Source organism: Pezoporus flaviventris, unplaced genomic scaffold (genome assembly GCF_033815535.1).
Source record: "Pezoporus flaviventris isolate CSIRO_AGI_PZ_B2104156 unplaced genomic scaffold, CSIRO_AGI_Pfla_v1 ptg000213l, whole genome shotgun sequence".
NCBI lineage: Eukaryota > Metazoa > Chordata > Aves > Psittaciformes > Psittacidae > Pezoporus > Pezoporus flaviventris.
The window spans coordinates 3,833,561-3,853,462 of record NW_026892761.1 but is presented as its reverse complement, the minus strand read 5'-3'; the positions used below and the strand labels follow the sequence as shown (position 1 = coordinate 3,853,462).

At 47.0% G+C, this 19,902-nt stretch overlaps 1 protein-coding gene and 1 long non-coding RNA gene across 4 annotated transcripts in view; one reads left to right on the top strand and one right to left on the bottom strand.

Moving 5' to 3' along the window:
• CPNE1 (copine 1) overlaps window positions 1-17,937 on the top strand; it is a 38,646-nt gene extending 20,709 nt beyond the window's left edge. For 2 of the 3 annotated variants that reach the window (XM_061441725.1, XM_061441726.1), the window contains exons 2-16: window positions 5,872-6,000; window positions 6,518-6,697; window positions 7,451-7,525; window positions 7,725-7,796; window positions 8,125-8,208; window positions 8,678-8,767; window positions 12,400-12,495; window positions 13,438-13,524; window positions 13,624-13,683; window positions 14,057-14,190; window positions 14,820-14,874; window positions 14,953-15,004; window positions 15,519-15,652; window positions 15,826-16,062; window positions 16,832-17,937. In XM_061441725.1, the coding sequence (XP_061297709.1) occupies window positions 5,872-6,000; window positions 6,518-6,697; window positions 7,451-7,525; window positions 7,725-7,796; window positions 8,125-8,208; window positions 8,678-8,767; window positions 12,400-12,495; window positions 13,438-13,524; window positions 13,624-13,683; window positions 14,057-14,190; window positions 14,820-14,874; window positions 14,953-15,004; window positions 15,519-15,652; window positions 15,826-16,062; window positions 16,832-16,948 (1,602 nt within the window). In that variant the 3' untranslated portion in view covers window positions 16,949-17,937. Of the gene's footprint in view, window positions 1-5,871; window positions 6,001-6,517; window positions 6,698-7,450; window positions 7,526-7,724; window positions 7,797-8,124; window positions 8,209-8,677; window positions 8,768-12,399; window positions 12,496-13,437; window positions 13,525-13,623; window positions 13,684-14,056; window positions 14,191-14,819; window positions 14,875-14,952; window positions 15,005-15,518; window positions 15,653-15,825; window positions 16,063-16,831 lie in introns of those variants that run through there. The other variant, XM_061441728.1, reaches the window with a different exon arrangement.
• Window positions 10,085-11,030, bottom strand: LOC133262496 (uncharacterized). The gene is made up of 2 exons (XR_009741326.1): window positions 10,390-11,030; window positions 10,085-10,213 (listed from the first exon to the last, which is right to left on the bottom strand). It is a non-coding gene; the product is annotated as an uncharacterized LOC133262496 (long non-coding RNA).
• Window positions 17,938-19,902: the final 1,965 nt, after the last annotated feature.

The window sequence follows — 19,902 nt, the reverse complement described above, 5'->3', positions numbered from 1 at the left end:
TGCTCCTCACCAGGACTGCATCAAGCCGTCAAAGCAGTTTGGTTAGACAGATGTTTGTAACTGCTCAGTGCTCTTACTTCTTTTTTGCAATTGGGAGATGCCTTTTGTTTCAGGTTTTATGTCAAATTTGTAGTAACAGTTAATTAACCCCCTTCCCACAAAGCTTTGATTGATCAGTTGACACATGATGACAGATAACGCGGAACGCAGTACGGAGAATACTGATTATTATCTGCCTGAAGTAATGCTGGTCTTACTCATCCCTGCTCCAAACCCCCAGGAATAATGAATTTGTAGGAAGAAACTGTAGCTGTTTCTATTATGTGCAGAGCTTCTGGGCTGTGGGATGAGCTCTGTGGCCTGTGGAAGAGCCAATGTGCTGGAAAGAAGCTGTATTGACTGATAATTGTTGTGGACTGTGGTCTTTCTCATGAGACTCCTTAATTTCAGTTTAAACTAAAGATGCTTTTTAATGCATCTAATGATACAAACCTGAATGATTCCTTTTAGAGCCTGGAAGGCAGGATCACACTAGGATTCTAATTTTAATCATACATTTAGAAAGTGATGTAGATGCTACCTCAGCATCAGTTTTGTAACCCCAAACCCTGGAATGTTAGAGGCTGCCCCTGAAAATTGAACTGGTAATCTGAGAAAGCTTTGCTTCTGCTGGAATGCACATCCAGGGATCACAGCAGGAGAAGAGAGGAGCTGTTTGGAAGAATGTAGCTTGATAACTGCAAGATGTAGGATTAAATGAAGCAATGGAAAGGGGAGAAAACTATGTTCTGTTGTTGGGAAGTGCAAGATTTATTAACTCGGGCTGTTACATGTGTTGGGTTTATTTCTCGAGTTGTTGGGTAGCTTAAGGCTGAGAGGGTGAAAATTGCAGTTGGTTTGTGCTGCTGGCAGAATTGCTTGTGCTTGTGTTGTGTTTGTAAGCAGAATGTAAGGCAGAAGCGGTAGTGAGTCTGGTACAAAATAAGCTCATCAGAATTCAGCTGTCCTTAAGGCTTTAATACCTGTGCTTAAGCTTTACTTAACCAGGTTCTTCAATGTGTAGTATTTGATGTACACTGAAATAGTGTATTGAGTATCCTATACAGTGTGATACAGTTGATGAGGATTTATTCATGTGATTAACCAGGAGCAGAACACAGGTTTTCTTGTCCTGAATCCTTGCTTATATTCCATCTTACGTGGAGCAGTGAAACCAGGCTGGCCACAAGACTGGCTCCTGCAATAAGGCTAATGTTCTCTCCTTAAGACGCCACTAAAAATCCTGCTGGTGATGTCTGATGCCATAAAGTTGTTCAGTTTTTCTTGTCCTTGGGGTGACTCCGTGGGTTCTGTGAGCTGCTACGCTGGGGTGATCAGCCTCCTTTTGCCCTGGGCTCCCCTTTTTCACCTCATTCTCCCCAGTGTTAGGGGGAACGGGAGCCTCTGGCTTTCAGGTTAGTGTGGTACGGAAGCATGGAAGAACAAACATTGTAATTCAGTAATTCTCACCTTATGTGGTCCAATGCTTGATCCTTTGTCGATTAAATGGCCCTCCTGCTGCAGAGGGATAAGTACAGAAGTGGTTGTTTATGCTTCAGACACCCATATGGGGCATTTTGGGGAAATGGGAGACCCTCCAGAGCTCTGAACAGGGACATGGAAACCTTCCAGCACACTTGTGCTGGAGCTTTCTGCAAGCCAAGGTGGATTGTGCCTTCCTTCGCTCATGTTTGAGTTGCTTTTAAGTTTTGGTTAAGCTGAATCAGGAGAAGAACGGTTAGAAATTAATACTAGACTTGTCTGTGGAGCTGCTTTTGGTTACATCGGAGAATGTGCTTTTCTGCATGAAATTAAGTTGATATTTCTGTAGAAATGTGAAAAGGGTGAAAGTTCTGCAATGCTTGCATAAAACTACAGAAAGCAGCAGTAGTCTCTTGTTCTTGCTGTTGCATGGATCTCCTGTGTGATTTTCCTAGAATGTAGCTTTTCTTTGGTCTCTGATTGTTTAGGACCAACTTCTTTACTGGTGTGGTTCAATTCGCTTTAGAGCAGCTGCTTTGAAATACGGGATTCCTCTTTCCATTCATGTTACACAACTGTTGGAGTTTCTGATCTTACTGGGAAGAAGTGGTATGCATAGTAAACCTAATGTTGCCTTTTTTAACTGGACCTCAGTTTGGCTGTCTGAGCCCTTAAAGCGTACTTGGTGTGGAGCTATTCTGTGTTGTACTTGAGTAACTCGGAACGATGTCTGGGTGAGCAGGGAAAGGCTTCTCTGGAGTATGTGCTTGGGATCTTAGACTTCTGTGGGTAGTATTTTGCCCTAGGGTTCACAGGGATAACATGGGTGATGTATTATCAGGTGCCTACTCCCAGCCTTCTTGGGAGTGTTTGAACATAGTAACACCTAGAACCTTTTTCTCTCGTCGTGTGTCTGTACAAAGCACTGGTAAATGATGAAGCATCACTGCTCGCTCAGTTCAAAACCATACCGCTGGCGCAGCGCTTGCTCCTTGGGAGTAAGCTGGCGTGTGCCAGCTGGGCAGCCTTCAGAGTGATGAGATACCAAGAAGATGTTGCAGGGTTGTGTGAAGGTTCAGAATGCGGGAACTTAAGAGGAAAGAGAAAGCATCACGGGGTTCTGCTTGATGGGAAATGGGATGGGAGGTTGGATTAGACGTGAGGTGGTTCTAAGTGGTATTGTCAAAGCCTTCAGGATGGTCACTCCTCAGAGGAAATGAGCAGAGCCTTTGTGGAGAGGGGTGGAGATGAAAGTCAATTGATAGATACCACAAACAATTCATTTTATTTTATAGGAGAAGAGATGCAGCTACTACAGTAAAACAGAGTTTCCTATGGGGGGTGAAAGTAAATACTTTTGCTTTAGGGAGGAAAAGAGAATATTTGAGACAATGCTGGACATCATTAAATCCTGTTCAGAAGCATCTGATAAGAGAGGTTGGGGCTAGTTTACCTCATTGCTGAGGAGCTCCACTATTATTCCCCCCCTTCGGTATTTTTGTATGTGTGTGGTTGGGAATGAAAACAACCTAAGCTTTTGATCTTTTTAAGCTTTTCACATACAGGCAGGTTTCAAGAGATCTGAGCTGCTTCTGGTGATTGCATGAGCAGGATAACTGGGTAAAGGTGCTTCCCTAGGGGCCAGGCAGATCTTCAGGCTTGACTGAAATAGATGTTTTGTCTTTAACAGACCTCCTACTCCTTGCTCTTGCCGCTGAGATGTGTCGACTGGTGTGTGTGAGCAGGGTTTGCTGCTGCTGTTATTCCAAGGGATGGATTGAAACTGGAGAACACCACGCAGTGTATTTGGAAAGCTGTGAAGTGAAAAAACAACTTTGTGTGGGCTCCTCGGGGATGTCTGTAGGCAGCAACATGTAAACAATTGCTGGCTGAGGTTCAGACTGATGTTTTCAGATTAAACATGAATTTGATCTGAATCTGTTAAGGATAATGGTTGTCTGGGGTTGCTAAACCAGCTTTCTTGTTGTCCCCTGCGTTGGCAAGGAGGGAGTCCAGCCTGTTAAAACAGTTCCTGCTCTGCTGCTACCAACAGCTGGACAGGCTGTAGTCTGTGTGGTCCTGATTGTCACCTGCATCAGCCCGTACCCTGTGATCTCCGGGTGGAGGAGGATGTAGGAAAGGATCCCTGGTGGCTTGTAACTTCCCAAGGGTTCAGCAGAACATCTGAGTTGTGTTTCAAGGGAAATCCTATGCCATTACTAAATCCAAAACAGGATGAGACAGCCTTCTGGGTGTTACTGTATTGAAAGAAATCCTTGAAACCGTGGAGTATTTTCTTAATGTCGTAACTGGTACTGATCTGTGTCACTTCACCTTCAGGCTTCATTGTGTGGTTCCGTCTCACACTTTTAACCTACTGGTGCCTTTGTAACATGGTATAAATGTGTATGGACTTGTTCTATGTGCAGTTTGAGATGTGTAGTAATGGTTTCCTCCCAGAAAGGGACTGCTGCTGTTAGGGGATGCTAAAGCTTGCAGGGAGCTGTTTATTCTGATCCTTTGTGCTCTGGTGGGAAGGAAAAGTAGCCCTGGTTCTGTCTCCTGTTGGTACATAAATCTCTGCAATAGATGAAAATAGAGGAGAAATGTTGTTGTGGGAGCTGAGGCTGGCTGTCCTGATCTTCCTTATTGTCAAACAGCTGGTATACAGACATGACTGGCTGTCTGTAGAACTGCACTGTGCAGACGTGACTGAGATGCAAGCTGGTCTGGTGCAATGGCACGTGTAGGTAAGGGAAAACCCCAACACCTTGACTTGTGGCTTTAGAAGTGTATTTATTAAAGGCAGTGAGTTTCTTTGTGAATCTTGGTTGGGGTTTATGGCAATTGAAGGGGAAGATGGAGGGCTCTGACTGGTAGATTCGAAGTAGTCTGGTCAACTGTTCCACTTGTTTGAAGATGCTGGCGTTCAAGCTGCTGCTGACCTTAGCAGAAAGCTGAACAAGGGTCCTCCTTGCCTAAAGCTTTGCTAACATTCTGACTGAGCACTGGTTTTGCCCTGCCACCATCACCGGAGCATCCGAGTGCCATGCAGTAGCGAGTTAAGTGACATTAACGTCTGTCCAGGGCAGACTGGGCAGTCAAAAGAGTTAAATGTTGTCTAATAAAAGTTAATCTCTTCATTGAGATATTTACACCCTGCAAGTATCAGCCCTGTGGATACTCTTGATACTAGAAAGACCAGACAGTGATTTCCTTCTGAACTCTGAAGGACCTTTCCTAAGAAATACGCACATTTCAGATGCTTGTTAGAGCTCCCAAGCTGTCGAGTCTCTTGAATGGTGTTTTTTTTTTTTTTTTGATGCTTGAAGCTTTCATCTTCTAAATTTAGTTTAATTTAATCTTCTAAATTCAGATTGTTCAGTCTGGAGAAGAGAAGGCTCGAGGGGAGACCTAAGAGCAGCTTCCAGTGTCTAAAGGAGACAACAGGAAAGCTGGACAGGGGCTGTTTGTTGGCAAGGGCCTGTAGGGACAGAACAAGGGGGAATGGTTTTAACCTGACCGAGGGGAGATTTAGGTTAGATACAAGGCAGAAGCTCTTCCCTGTGGGGGTGCTGAGGCGCTGGCACAGGGTGCCCAGAGAAGCTGTGGCTGCCCCATCCCTGGCAGTGTTCAAGGCTTGGACGTGGGGGCTTGGAGCAGCCCGGTTCTATCCCTGATGTGTAATAAAATTCAGTTCCCACCCTGTTACGAGCTCGCGCTGCAGCTTTTGTGAAGGCAGCACCGGGAGGAAGCGGGGCTCCGGAGCACGTAGGGCCCGGAGGCTGCTGGGGGTGGGGGGGTCACAGCCCTGCGCCGGGATCGAGCCAGTTTCGCCCCGTTCAGCTCAGGGCGGTGGCTGCGGCCGGGGTTTCGTTTCCGCGGGAGGTGACCGGCTCCGAGAGCATCTGCACGGGCAGAGCTTGAGCTCCGGGGCCGGTGTAACCCATCCCCGCCATAGCACACCCTGCGGGAGAGACTTCGCGGTGCTCTTCCCCCGGGCTGGGGGGGGACGGGCCGGGCCCTTCTTCGCTCCGCTGCCTGCAGGGAGCCGGGGCCGCCGGGAGCCGCGGACACAGCCCCATGGGAACACGGGGATAACGGGGCCGGGCCGCGGCGGGCGCTGCTGCTGCGGCTCCGTGGGGAGCCGCGACCCCGCAACCGCCCCGCGTTGAGGAGCCCCGCGTCGGGCCGGCGGGGCCGGAACGCGGTCGGTCGGTCGGTGTGTGTGTTACCGGTCGGTCTGTGTGTGTGTTGCCGGTCGGTGTGTGTGTTACCGGTCGGTCTGTGTGTTACCGGTCGGTGTGTCATCGGTCTGTCGGTGGGTCTGACCCTGTGCTCTGCCCGCAGATGGCCGGGTGCGTGTCCAAGGTAGAGCTGTCCGTGTCCTGCCAGAGCCTCCTCGACAAGGACCTGGGCTCCAAGTCGGATCCGCTCTGCGTCCTGCTGCAGGACCTGGGCGGGGGCCAGTGGGCGGAGGTAAGCGTTAGGGTTAGGTCAGCCCCGCATTGCCCTTGCCAGGCGTGCCGGGTTTTCCCTGTTTCCATCCCACTGCTTTTCCTAGTGGGTGCCTCATGTGTTTAATTTACATTTGCGTTCAGCAAGCAGCTCCCGATGCTCATGCTCAAACTCTGTTCGGGTTTTACCTTCGTTGTTTTGTTAACTGCTCATATATTTGCTTAGAGTTGCATTGGAGCGTTTATTTGCCTGTTAAAGTATGGGCTGCCCCCAAATCACATGCTCCAGAATACAGTGCTCCCCCAGCCTTTTCCCCCCTAGTTTCAGAATTCTCCCATATTATCCAATGCAGTTTCCCTTCCTGGCAAGCCATCAGTCAGCCTGCCAGCATGGCCTGGTTCATCACGGAGCACAAAGCAAGGGCTGGGGGTGTGTAGCCTGGCTGGTGCCTGTGTTCAACCAGTGTAGATGAAAAGCTGTGAAGGAGAAAGTGTGCTTCTTACTCATCATCAGTGTCTTTGTTTCTGTGTTTGCGCAGCTGGATCGCACAGAGAGGATCAAGAACTGCCAAAACCCTGAATTCTGCAAGAAACTGGTTGTGGATTACTACTTTGAGAAGGTGCAGAAGCTGAAGTTCGGTGTGTATGATATCGATAACAAGTCCTTTGATCTGAATGATGATGACTACCTCGGAGGGATCGAGTGCACGCTGGGACAGGTATGTGTTAGAGGCATGTTAAATGATGTACAAAGTAGTAGCAAGCGTTGATTTATAATGCAAAATGGGGTGAAAGATTGCTTTATCGAAGGCTTTGTCACGTTCAGATTTGAAACCACCTCGTTGAACAGGTTCATTTCTGTTACTGTGGAACGTAGTTAGAAAAATCTCTCACAATGACGAAGCAGAGGTTGGAAATACATGTAGTTTGCAATTAATTGCTTAGGAGGTGCTTGTAGCACTAAAGGCAGTCTGGGAGTAAGGAAGGCATTGTGCTTGGAGAGCTTTAATGAGTTTCCTTCATATAAAATGATCATCAAGCAGTAAATCTGGGGAAATCAGGCTGTTTGAGATTCTGTATTCATTTCCTGATGAGGGATTTGTATAGCAAGGTAGGAGAAGAAAGGAAAGCTAATGTTCTTCAAGAAAGACTTGGTAAATTAAATAGTCATCATCTTCTTAATGGCTTTTGGGCTGCTTGTAATGAAAATACCTCTTGAGTCTCAGCAGAAATAGGAGGCTGAAGTTAAGTTTGGAGACTTGTTAGAGGGTGCTGTTCTGTGGATAGCAAGAGAAAGCAATTTTCAGATGGTTCAGCCACTCAGGAGCACAACCTCTGGTGGCTGTCGCTGTTGGAAATGCATTTAAATCCTTTCAGATCTTTTAGAAGGGCTTGAAAATTTTGCCCTTGAAGAGTGACTCTTTGCTCTTTGTCTACCCTGGTATTTATATTTATCTGTCTTTTAACCCTAGGTTGTGTCCAGTTCTGTGTTCACCCGACCGCTGGAATTGAAGCAGGGAAAGCCAGCAGGAAAGGGCACCATTACAGTAAGTAAGTTTTTGTGTGGGAAAAATGGTTTCTCACTCTTCCATATATTCTGGTTTTCTGTCAGCATGTCTTCAGATGCTGCATGTGTACAGGAAAGATGGGTACTTAAAACTACAGTTTCTTTCATGGACCAAGTACAAGCAAAACTCTGTGAGGTTCCTTCTTTAACAGTTTTTTCCCTATGCTTCTGTGGCACAGATTTCAGCAGAGGAGATTAAAGACACCAGGGTTGTGTACTTGGAAATTGAAGCCCAAAACTTGGACAAAAAGGTATTGTTTTAAACTGTGTTGCATGCTTGTGTGATGCTTACAGTTAGTGGCTTCTGGCCAGGACTCTTTGTATTTGCAGACATTCAACTAGGCTGGGTAATTCTTGCAGGAATGCATGTGCTCTTTTACTTACAATGAAGCAAACTGGAGACGTAGTTTCTTGTTGAAGTCCACAATGTCAGACTAGAAACTCAACTGCCAGGTTTAGGTGGTGTGGTTTGTTTGACTTTGCGCTTTAAGTGTTGTGTATTGTGAAGTATTAGCCAGCTCTCCTCTATGTGAGTAAAATGTAGGAGGCTGATTGCTTACGTTGGTTTTTTGCATGCAGGATTTCTTGGGTAAATCAGATCCGTTTTTGGAGTTCTACAAGCAGAGTGATGCTGGAACATGGCAGCTGGTGTACAGATCAGAGGTAGTATTTCTACCCCCATGCTTTTCTTGAGTTGATCAGAAAACTTATTCCTGCTGAAAGGGGAAATCCCACTCCTGGTCATGCTTTGCACCAGTTCTGCAGTCCAGAACTGTCTCATATCCCAAAAAAGGGGTTCTCCTCACTGACCTGCCAGCAAATTGTTTATTTGCTGCCTGGTGACTACATGCAACTGGCTCAGTGAAGTCCGACTGTGCATCAAGTGAGCAGCGTGGCAGGACTTGCCCCATTCAGTGGTGACGAGCTGTTAGCTTGGCTCAGCTCTAAAATTTAACTTCACCCTGAGCTTCAGGCTTTTGCTTCTTCAAGAGCTTGTGCTTGGCCGTCCATGCACGTCAGGGTGAACGGACCGAGGCTATTCTTAGAGAGCCAAGCAGAACGCTTGTGATACGTTTCTCAGTGACTTGCACACCACATCCCTCGTGTGACATGATGCTGTGTCTTTTTTAAGGTGATTAAGAACAACTTAAACCCGTGCTGGAAGAAGTTCAGTGTTCCCTTGCAGACGTTCTGTGGCGGAGATTTTAATAAACCCATCAAGGTACAGCCTTCAGATTCTTTCTGTGTTGTTCCAGTCTGTGGATGTTAACTGTGAGTTATCAGCTTGTCTGGTCCTATTGAAATTTGTATGTTGCCTTTCTAGATCTGAAATGTGGCAGAGAAGTGATTATATGACTAAGTATGAAGTCCGTATTAATACATTAATACTTAGTTGTCAAACGGAGAGTTCAGGAAATGCAGAAGTGATGTACTTCCTAATGGTACATCAGAAGAAGAATTAGAACTTATTTTTCCACCGTTCTGGCCAGGGTTTCGGGTTACATTTTGGTTTGGCTTTGTTTTGTTCTGTGGTTTTCTGGGTTTATTTTGGTTTGGGTTTTTGGTTGGTTTTATTGTTGGTTTGTTTATTTTAGAATTGTGGCTTTCTAGCACTGTTTCTAAGTTAGCTGAGAAGCTCATGTGTGTTGGACAAGCTTGAGTGCCTTAGGATATTGACATAGAGAGGATCTTAATGCTTCTCTCTTTCATCCATTCATGAGACTGGCAGGCTTGTCCCAACCCCCTTTCAATCTGTTCCAGCTAGTTGGAGCTGCGATAGCTTGTGGTCTTATGTATGATGAGTGATTCTCTATGGTCCTGGCTTATGGAGGTAGTAGCAGAACAACTGTATCTTCTCATAAGTTTCTACAAAAGAAAATCTGATAGCAAATTTGTTACTTTCTCTTCTAAGCAAAGCATTGATAATGTAAAGGCATTTAAATCCACAGATAGCTCTACGTGCACATGGTCTCTCTCTGCTTACACGACTCCTAAACACTTTCCGTTTGTAGAATTTTCCTGCCTCATCCTGTGAAGAATTCTCATGCTGGGAGTTCAATCCGAAAGGTTAAGCCAAAAGCAAGCATGCTGAAGTGGTTACTTTGCAGCATGGAAGATCCAAAGAATTACTGAGATTGCTAACATCAGATGTGCTGTGCTTGTTGATCCGTGGCAATGTTCTAAGTGGTGTTCAGGAGCTTTTACTGTTGGTGAATTAACAGTCATGTCAGAAAGAAGTCCTCTTGGTCCAGAAGTGGGCAGCGAAGGTGGAAAGGAGATGGCAAAGATGCATATTGTCACTTGTCAGAACTGACATGAAATGGCATGGTTTACATGTTCTGTTATGTGAGGCTGTATCTGTTACAGCCCCAAAAGATTTGTGTGCTAGGTGGTTGGTTTTGGTTGGTTGGTTTGGTCTGAATTTTGGTTCTGTTTGGGTAGTTGTTGATTTTCCAGATGCTCCCTTTGGAATGCGCTTTGGAATTCGTTTTGGAATAACCTGCTTCTTAAAAAGGATAGATTTTTTTTTTTGCTGTTAGTTTGTTTCAGCCAAACTTCTGGATGCATGTGCACATAATCTATTGTTTCACAACGTAGCTGTGGAAAAGAATTATCCTGTTCTTGTACCGAACAGGTTAGGGAAGCCAGTCAGAAAGCAGAATCCAGGCTGGCAGGTTCCCTTAGAATCATAGAATCATAGAATAGTTCGGGTTGGAAAGGACCTTAAGATCATCCAGTTCCAACCCCCCCTGCCATGGGCAGGGACACCTCACACTAAACCATCTCACCCAAGGCTTCGTCCAACCTGGTCTTGAACACTGCCAGGGATGGAGTATTCACAACCTCCCTGGACAACTTGCAGCAGTAAGGGCTGTAATAACCCACTGGTGTTTCATTTTTCACCTGGTATTTGCTGCTCTGAACCTCTTTATTTGAGGCTTCAAAATATTTATGTAGGGACAATTGTGTGTGAAATAAAGTGTCAGTGAAAGGAGAGCTCCTTATACTTCCTTGGAAAGTGGAAGTATTTTGATGCATCCCCTAAACACCAGCTTTGCCAGCTATGTATGAAGATTATGTGCTGAATATATGGGTGAACATAAATCTTTTGATCAATGCTACCCAATATTCTGGTAGTTCTTTTTTCATTGCTATGCAGAGTGATGTTCTCCTGTGTGCAGAAGAGCTCAGGTTTGTGACACAGCCTAACCTTCTTGACAGTTTTGTTAAAAAATAGAGGCAAATGAAAGTAGCATCTCTTCTCTGGAGTTATTTAAATGGAAAGAACAAAGGTGGCGTTCAGGGGGGTTGGTACTGGGACTAAAGCTGCCAGTCCACACCTCTGGTGGCATGTACATAGAGGCAAACCCATTTCCTATCAATTTTGAAAGCTCCTCCTTTAGGTGAAAAGGGCCTTTTTACCACTGACTGTATTCCAAGGCTCATAATGAGTATTGGATGGTTCATTTGTGAAGGAGTAATTCATCAGTGAATAACTATATACTGTGTCCTGCAGTATTGCTAGCAGGGTTTTGTTTGCAGCAGCACCACTCTTTAGGCTGCATACAGTGAATCTTGGCCGGTTTTAGAAAGCCCTTGCAAAAAGAGGTTTGTTTTAAGCTCTGTCACTCTGTGAACTAACAACAAAAGTGGTTTGAAATGCAGTTTCCTTGGTGTGGCTGAGATGGGGAGTGGGAGAAAGCAGGAGGGGAGAAAGAGGTGTAGGAATTTTCTGCAGGTGTATTGGCCTGAAGGAGACAGGTCTCTAAGGTGATCTTGTTTTCCCATTCAGAGACTGAAGGATGATACAGTGCTTCCCATGTAGGTGGCTAGATTAGGCCATAATTCACATGGTTTATTGTAGGGATTTCCCCACAGTGGAAGATCCCTAATGAATCAAAGTAATAAAAGAGCCCTGTTTTAAATCCAGATGTCTAGCCATTGAATTTGACATCCTTGAGGTGTTACCCATGGGTTCACCTTGTGATTTGTACTGGAGTAGCATCAGTTTCTTGATCACTCAAGGCAGATCTTGGAGAGCTTTTAAATCTGTGTGGCACATGAACTTCAGCAGGGGAGGAAGCACCTGCTCACAACTGTTCCTTGTTCCCAACTGTTCCTTGACTGACTGCTTCTGGAGCTACCTGTGTTCTGCAGTCCTGTGTATTGTGTATGTTATAAATGCTCCTTAGAGCTGGTTTTGTAGGGAGCTGCTGACAACGTGGGTCTTGCTGTGTTTGCTCTAAGCCAGAGTTATTAGCATATTTTAATTCTTAAATGCATTGCTCTGATGCATGATCTGGTTCAGAAGCTGTTTGTGCTGCCTTAAACATGACTGGCTCTTGATTAGGTATTAGAATTCCGTTGGTGAAAGGAGCAGAAAAAGCAAATGCTTTGTGGAAATGGCAGTTTCATTGCAGACTGGTGCTGTTGCTGGGCAGAATATGTTCAGAAGATGCTTAGATAAGAAACTTTTAATTGCTTCTTCCCCTTACCCCAGTTGCATATTGTGTCCTGAAGGATCTTGCATTTATACATCAGGGCTGTGAAACGTTGGGGTATTTCGGTGGCTGTTTTTCTTTCTCTCATGTTTAAACTAGGGAAAGCTTTTAATTAAAACTCCCACTGTGCTTACTGAAGTGGGTGAGCAACTGAGCATCTTCCTTTGTCAAAGACTCAGTCTCGGTGTCTCTCTTCCTGTCAGGTCTCAGTTAGTGATGTCGGTGCTACCCCCAGCTCAGGTGTGAGGGGGTCTGCGCTGTCACTGCTGCAAGGCTCTCAGAGCCAATCCAGTGGTGAACAGCTGTATTCTCCCTGAGGCAATACACTTGCCCATTGCTGCTCTCTCTTCAGGTCCAGTGTGCAGATCACGACAGCGATGGCTCGCATGACTTGATAGGCACTTTTGAAACCACCCTGACTCAGCTGCAGAAAGGTGACAGCTCTCCGGTGAGTTTCCTCAATCCCCCCTAACCTGCTCCAGAATTCAGTCTTTCACAAACCTTTTCCTGTTGACCTCGGAGATATTTCCAGTTGCTGTCTCCAGGAGTCCTTTTCTTTTCCTGTCTATATCTCTGTATTAATAAGCCAGCACCTGGGAAGAATAAACCTGGTATGGGGATTACATTGCTCTTTTTTCCTTGGGTACTGTTACCATTCCTATTTCTGATGACATCCTTGAGCCCGTTGGTCTGCTGACAGCCAGCTCCCTTTCCCAGCAGCTCAACTTGCTTTTGCCTCTGCTGAGTCAAGTGGAAACGAAAGGGCTTGTTCATGCTTTAACAGATAGGTGCAGAGGTAGGGCTTGTCTCATGCTTGAGTTGGTCACCCTCCTGAGCACTCTGGTTGCCTTTTCAGGTAACAGAGAGCAGCAGTGCTTCCAAGGGCCACTCTTCTTACCTTGTCTTTGGCATCCAGTGTAGAATCAGTTGAATCAGTTGCTGGTGATGCCAGTTTCTCTCAGTTTGCAATGAAAACCTGAACTCTCATTCCTGTGGAGATGTCTCATCTGAATTCAGGCAGATGAATTCACACATAGGATGTAGCCTAGGACTGCTTCCAGTTCCAGCCAGCTCCATTTCTATGGATGTAACGTGAAAACCCAATGACACTGTTCCATGATTGCATGTGGAATAATAGTTATGTTAAGGAGAGAGACATCTCTGAGGTCTTTCCTTGTGTTTTGCCAGTGCTGGGAGCAAAAGCATCCCATTTATCTTGTCAGAGAGCAACCAAAGTAGTTGCAAATGGTTTCAAAATGAAGTGTAAGGCTTCTGCCAGGTTTTTGGGTAACTAACTGTGTGATGTGTGACATTGTTCTGTGTCAATAACTTGTCCTGCTATAAATGCTGCTGTCTGGGGACTTGCTTTTTCAATGCTTGCTTTCTGTAGGTGGAATTTGAATGCATTCATCCTGAGAAGAAACAAAAGAAGAAGAGCTACAAAAACTCTGGCATTATTAGGATAAAATCCTGCAAGGTAGGAAGATTTTAACTGGGGTATTTTTGCTTTGTTATTTACTGATTGCAGTGAGTTGTTGTGGGAAGGAGGTGTAACACTGCCTGTCTGTTCCTCCAGATTGAGAGAGAATATTCATTCCTGGACTACATCATGGGAGGCTGCCAGATTAACTTCACAGTGAGTTTTTTCCCCGTTGCACATCTTGGTAGATAACTGAAGTTGTGATTAGTACTTTAATTTGTGATGTAAATGACCAATGCAGTGTGACTTTGCAGTAATGAAGACTGCAAAAACCAGATTTTTACTTTCTTTGATCAAGCAACAACTTTAATGGCATGAGGGTTTCTTGACTTTTGAGATCCGTTCAGTCCATCTGTGGAGGGGATTGCTACTCCTTACACATGCATGTACCCCAGTGGGCAAAGGTATGCAGGCTTGTGTGCCTGTTGCTGGGAGGAAGGGAGCCATGTGGGCCTGCTGTGGGTATGGTTGTTCTCATTTGCTTCTGGTGGTGCACCAGTGACTTGCTCTCATCATCTTGCCTGATTAGGTGGGTGTAGACTTTACTGGCTCCAACGGAGATCCCAGGTCACCAGATTCTCTTCACTACATCAGCCCAGACGGGATAAATGAGTACCTGATTGCCATCTGGAGTGTGGGAAGTGTGGTCCAGGATTATGACACGTATGTGGTGATCTTAACTGATCCAGCCACTGCATCAAAAATGCACTGCAGCATGTGTCAGTGAGCAAGGCTGATAGCTTGTCCAAACCTGTAGTGTTTGAATGACCGAGGTGCTGCCTTTCCCTGGGACATCCCTTCAGGAGGTGCTACTGCTTCCTCCTGCTTCTGTTACTGCTAGGGAGGGCAGTGGCAGCCCTTTGTAGTTTAGTGTATTTCCCTGCTTTGTCCCTCCAGGTCTGCCCTTGTCTGGCCCTGGGTTACTCTGTAATGCTGCTTTAGCTGCTCACTAATCCCTTGTTGCTGGTGGTGCGTTTCAGACATGAATGTTTGATTCAATGGGAACGTGTTTGTCTGCTCTGTCCTTCAGCCAGGCTGTGGCTGTGGTGGCTTTTCTCTTGTTACTTCCAAATCTCTAGATCTAGAGTCCTGCGGGTGCTGCACTGAAAGAAACACTAAAATCAGGCCTGAAACCCTTGGGTGACTGGTGACTGGCCATGGGCAGCCAGATGGGGTACCCATTCCTCATGACAGGAATGGAACCTCCAGCTGCTTTCTGGGAGTAAAACAGAATAGTGAGTTATTAAGGAATTGCTCTTTCTCAGTTCTTGTTGTTTCCCTTTCTCTCTCAGGGACAAGCTGTTTCCTGCATTTGGGTTTGGAGCCCAGGTTCCACCTGACTGGCAGGTAGGGCCTTCACAACACTGAACAGTTGCTCTGTCCATGTGTGCATTCCGTAAGTGCTTGTAATGTCGCCGTTCCTAGGTATCCCATGAGTTTGCTTTGAACTTCAACCCCAGCAACCCTTATTGTCAAGGTGAGGATACCTCTTTGTTATTAGTATTTCACTGAGAGGGACAGGTGTTTGAAGTGTTGTATTCCTTTCATAACTGGTGAAAGATGGATGCAGCACAGGATGTGCAGCCAACATCCTCTCACCTGGATGCTGACAAGAGTGGATGTGTGTTGCTGCAGAGTTCTGTGTGGTCTCCGTAAGCTCCAGTGAAGGGGTCTGGATTTAATTTGGTTGTTAATCCATGCTGAAAGTTTTGTTGCTTCACTGGATTATTTTTCCCACAGCTTGCATGAAAAGCTCATGGTGATGTTAGAGGCACAACGAGAGAACAGCAAATCTGATCTCTGCAGATGTCCTCTGGTTTCAGCCTTGTGCTTTGTATATTTACTGTTGTCCTGCTGCTTATTTGCCCTTTAGGAGTTCACAGTTGTGTGAGAGTTATTACCCTTTTGCCATGCTGTTTAGTAATGCTTATAAAGTAGTAACTGGAGGAGTTGTGAGGCTCCTGTGGCAGTCTGCTTTGCTTGTGTTACAGGGATCCAAGGGATAGTGGATGCCTACCGCCACATCCTGCCTCAGATCCGACTCTATGGGCCAACCAATTTCTCTCCTATTATAAACCATGTGGCAAGGTTTGCAGCACACTCAGCACAACAAGGAACTGCTTCAGTGAGTGCATGTTCTTTCTTGTGGATCTGCCTTGGGGTTGATATTTCTGTTTCCCGTGTTCAGGATGGACTAGAATGGACTGGTAAAGTGAGGAAAGAAATTGCTCCATTTCCCTTCTGTTGGGTGAGCTTTGGTGGTGAACTCCCTAACTGGCTCTTTCTGATGTTTTTCAGCAATATTTTATCTTGCTGATCATCACAGATGGAGAGATCACTGACCTTGACCAAACCAGGCAGGCGATTGTGAATGCCTCTAAGCTGCCAATGTCCATCATCATTGTGGGAGTCGGTGAAGCTGATTTCAAAGCAATGGAGTTCCTTGATGGAGATAACGGTGTCCTGAAGTCTCTGACAGGAGAACCAGCTGCACGAGACATTGTCCAGTTCGTGCCTTTCCGACAGTTTAGAAACGTATGTTGTCTCTGACTTCAGCAGCCCTGGTGCCAGTGTATATGCAGTTACTGCATCTGAAAACTGAGTATGTGTCTAGACAAGGCAGAGAGCTGCACCCTCACAGTGCTGTCCAAGCTGCTTATTCCCAGTGAGAGCTGAGATGGTTGCTTCTGTGTTTGAAACTGCGTGCCTTGTCGCAGCTCTCTTGCAGCTTCTTCTTCGATAGCTGTTGTAGCACTGATTTGGTATGCTGGCTCTTGGCTGTGGCAGAGTTAAAGGATCTCTCCTGGTCTGCAAACATTTAGGCAAGGACCAGAGATCATATTGTCAGTCTCCAGTGCTGAGTCCCATGAGTGAGAGAAGCTGATAGAAGTCTTCCTTGCTGTTGAAAGCTGTCCTGTCATTTTCCAGCTCCTCCCTCCTTCCACTGCTGGCGCTACCATTCATGCACATTGCACAGTGAATGGGGTTGAAGAGTGGAGTCAAAATGGGTGAAAACCCAAAATAAGAGACCTTATTGGTGCCTGGGGCAGGTTCCCACCCAGATCAGGGGCATATAAAGGCTGTGAGCTTGGGCTTTGGTGGGAGCTGTGTAGGGGTGGGAACAAGGGATTTTCATCCGCATTGCTCACTGGGAATGACTGGAAGTGCTCTTAAAACTGCAGCAAGGAACTCGAGACAGGCATGTGGTGGGCTGTGCTCTGAACTTGGTAAGAGAATTTGTCACTGGGCTCATCGGTGCGTTCTCTGCAGCATTCCTCATTCACTCTCCCTGTTCTCCTTGCAGGCTCCCCGGGAAGCGCTTTCCCAGACGGTTCTGGCTGAAGTACCGAAGCAGCTGGTGTCCTACTATAAGTGGCAGGGATGGCCACCCGTGAAACCACCTGAAGTAAAGATCATGTAGATTGCAGCCTGACCTGGCCGCCTGTGGCACCACCGGGGTGAAGGGAGCTGTCAGCACCCACACCCTCCCTTGCACACTGTGGGATCGTACCAGTCACACTAAGCTCTTACCCGCCTGTGCTCTGTGTCTTCGATCTTTCCTGTTCCTCATCAGAGGGAATGTAAACATGGAAGAAACCCACAGCTGCTGGCAGTTTTAATCGCAGCAGACACCATCTTGTTAGTTTTTTACCTAGAAACAGTGGTGCGTCATTGCTTGACAGGACCCAGCTGCTGCTTGGTGTCAGAGCAGGCATGTGCACTGCTTCAGCGCTGAGTTTGGTAGAAGTATTGCTGTAATGATACTTGTCATACATTCCATGATGCATTTTTTTCCTCTATCAAGCTGCCTTGGGAATGGGGACCCTTCTGCCCTGGTTGGTACCAAAGTGTGTTGGTTGGATGCCTGAGGTAGTTCCTGTCGTGCCTTTCTAAAGTGCCAGTATATTTTTATATGTCGAGGTTTATTTTTACATGTCAGTGACCCTATTTTGCCACGTTATTTTTAATCATGTTCTTCTCTTAGCAAGAACTGCTTTTGTGATGGCCTCTTGCTGGGAGCCATTGTTGAACACTGCACTTTGCTTGTGGGGGGGGATTAATGAAGGTTAATCATTCGTTAATCAGGGGCAGTGTGGGATCAATGTGTCACATTCGTGTGACTTTCAAAATCCAGCAACTGGAAACATTGATATAAAGATGCTTTGAGTGATTTGCTGTGTGACAGAGGTTACAAAATGAAGATGTAACTGCCTATGGAACTCCAGAGAGGTGCTTCCTTGTCCCCGAAAGGGTGAAGGGTGTGTTACGGTCTGGGGACTGTAGAAAAGCACAACTGTATTGAGAGGCAGGGATTTCAAGGTAGGGATAAAGAAGCCTGGATTTGTCATTGCACTGTGAGTGGTCATCACTTTCTGTTTCATAAATAAATAACCTGCTTTGATTTACTTAGCACGTCTGGACTCTTTTATTTCCTTTCTCTGCTTTTCCTTTTCTTTCCCAGCAATGGGATGTTTTGGCTTATGAAAGGTCTTTGCTATAGTTGTAGCCTGGTGGTGATTCAGCATCTCAGTTAGCCCAGGTTGAGTGTGATCAGCTGCAAAAGCAGAGCAGGTTGCCCATCATCCCTGGTTTTGTTAAATCACTGAGGCTGTGGAATGTGTAACCTGCAGCCCTGTCCTGCAGTAACATGGGCTGTTTCTTTACTGTGAAATTAGGAAGGAACTTGTCTGTTCCACCAGGTAAACCAGGAAATAGAACAATTGGAACTGCCCTGGTGATTCAGGCTGTGGAACTGGTCGGTTACAAACCCGGGTGAAAGCAAGACCTGAGTTTGAATCCACCTCTTCAGGCTGGTTGTTCTGGATGGTACCTGCCACCAAGCTAGTAGGTAGCTTGTGCTTGAAGGGCTGTGGGTCTGGGAGCGCTGGGTTAAGGTGAAGTTGTGCTACTTTCTTACTCAAAGCCAGTTTTGACCATGATGTGTTCTCCCTGGCTCCTCTAGAGAAAGCTGGGCTCTCTCTTCTGAAACACTGCATCAGGTAACCCGCAGCACCAGTTTTCTTGCACTTAGATTCTTGAAGGAAACCAAGCAGCTTCTCTTCTTGAGCGGCTGCCTAAAGAAAAACGTTTTACAAGTGGGGAAGAGAGGGAGGAAAACTGCCCTCATGGCACTCTGTGGTGATGTGATTGTCTCATTGAGCAGCCTGAACTGCAGCCCTTGCTCTGCTCCAGCCATGACTGGGTGTGGACTCGAGCACTGAGCTTTATGTGCTGCTCTAAACTGATGGGCTCCTTTGGGTTCGCAGAGGTGGTGCTTAATGCTGCCAGCCTGCTATGGTCTTGTTGCTGCTCTGTGAAGTGGCATCCTTTCCACTGCAGCTTGTTTCCATTGCCAGCTTCCCTGGCACTCCAGGAAGCTCTTGGGCAAGAGGGAAGTAAAGGGAATAACCACAGGGCTCACTTCAAAGGGCCCTGGCATTGCACAGCCATGATTCACTCCTCAGTGTTTGCAGAGCTGGATTAGCCACTGCTGCAAGGTGTGTGGGTGCAGGTGTTTGGTGTTGGGCACTGAGTGGGAGAGCCAGACCCCCAGGTGGAAGAAATGCTTTCCCAACCCTGCTGAGCTCATGATTGCACAATGGCTTTCATCTGGCCTGGATCTGGGCTATAGAAGGGCTCCAACAGCTCTCGTTAACTAGCTTTTGTGCAGGTGAGGCGCGCATCAGGCGCAGCAGATGAGTGCAGCTGTGAGCGCATTCCTGGCATGAGGTGCTGCTGGTGCCAGAGGCCGGTGCAGGGCTGCTGGAGCTCCTACCCCATGGTCCCTGGATTTCTGCTTGTCTCTATCCTGTGGAGAGCTGGGGCCTGAGCTGCAGCCTGTACCCACAGACAGTGCTCTGGTGTCCAGCCTCCACCAGTTCAGCTCCTCTCGGCACGCTCCGGTGCAGGTAGGCAGGAGGTGAGCAGGGGGTGCTGAGCACATGCTGGTCTGGGTGCAGTTCCCTCGTGTCAGGGCAGCCCAACCCTCCTCAGCAGAGGGCTGCCAGGCCCTTCCCCACCCTCCCTCTATTTGCTTTGTGTGGTTTTAACCCCAGAAGCAGCGATTTTGTGCTGGGGAAGCCGCAGGGGTGGCCGAGAGCAGCACCGGGCTCCCGTCCTCTCCCCAGTGCTCAGGCTGGTGTCCTCCAGCCCCGGCATGGAAGCCCGTGTCCCCTCCAGGAGCGCGGTCTCTCACCCCTTCTCCCTCCATTCCCTGCCCTGGGAAGGGCCAGCACCGGCCCCTGCCCTCCCCGTCCATCAGCGCTGCCGGCGCCGTCGCCGTGCCCGAGCGCTCCCGTTAACTCCGGTACTGCGGGGCGGGGAGCGGCGGCCGAACCGGCCGGGCGAGTCGGGGCTGAGTCACGGCGGGCGGAG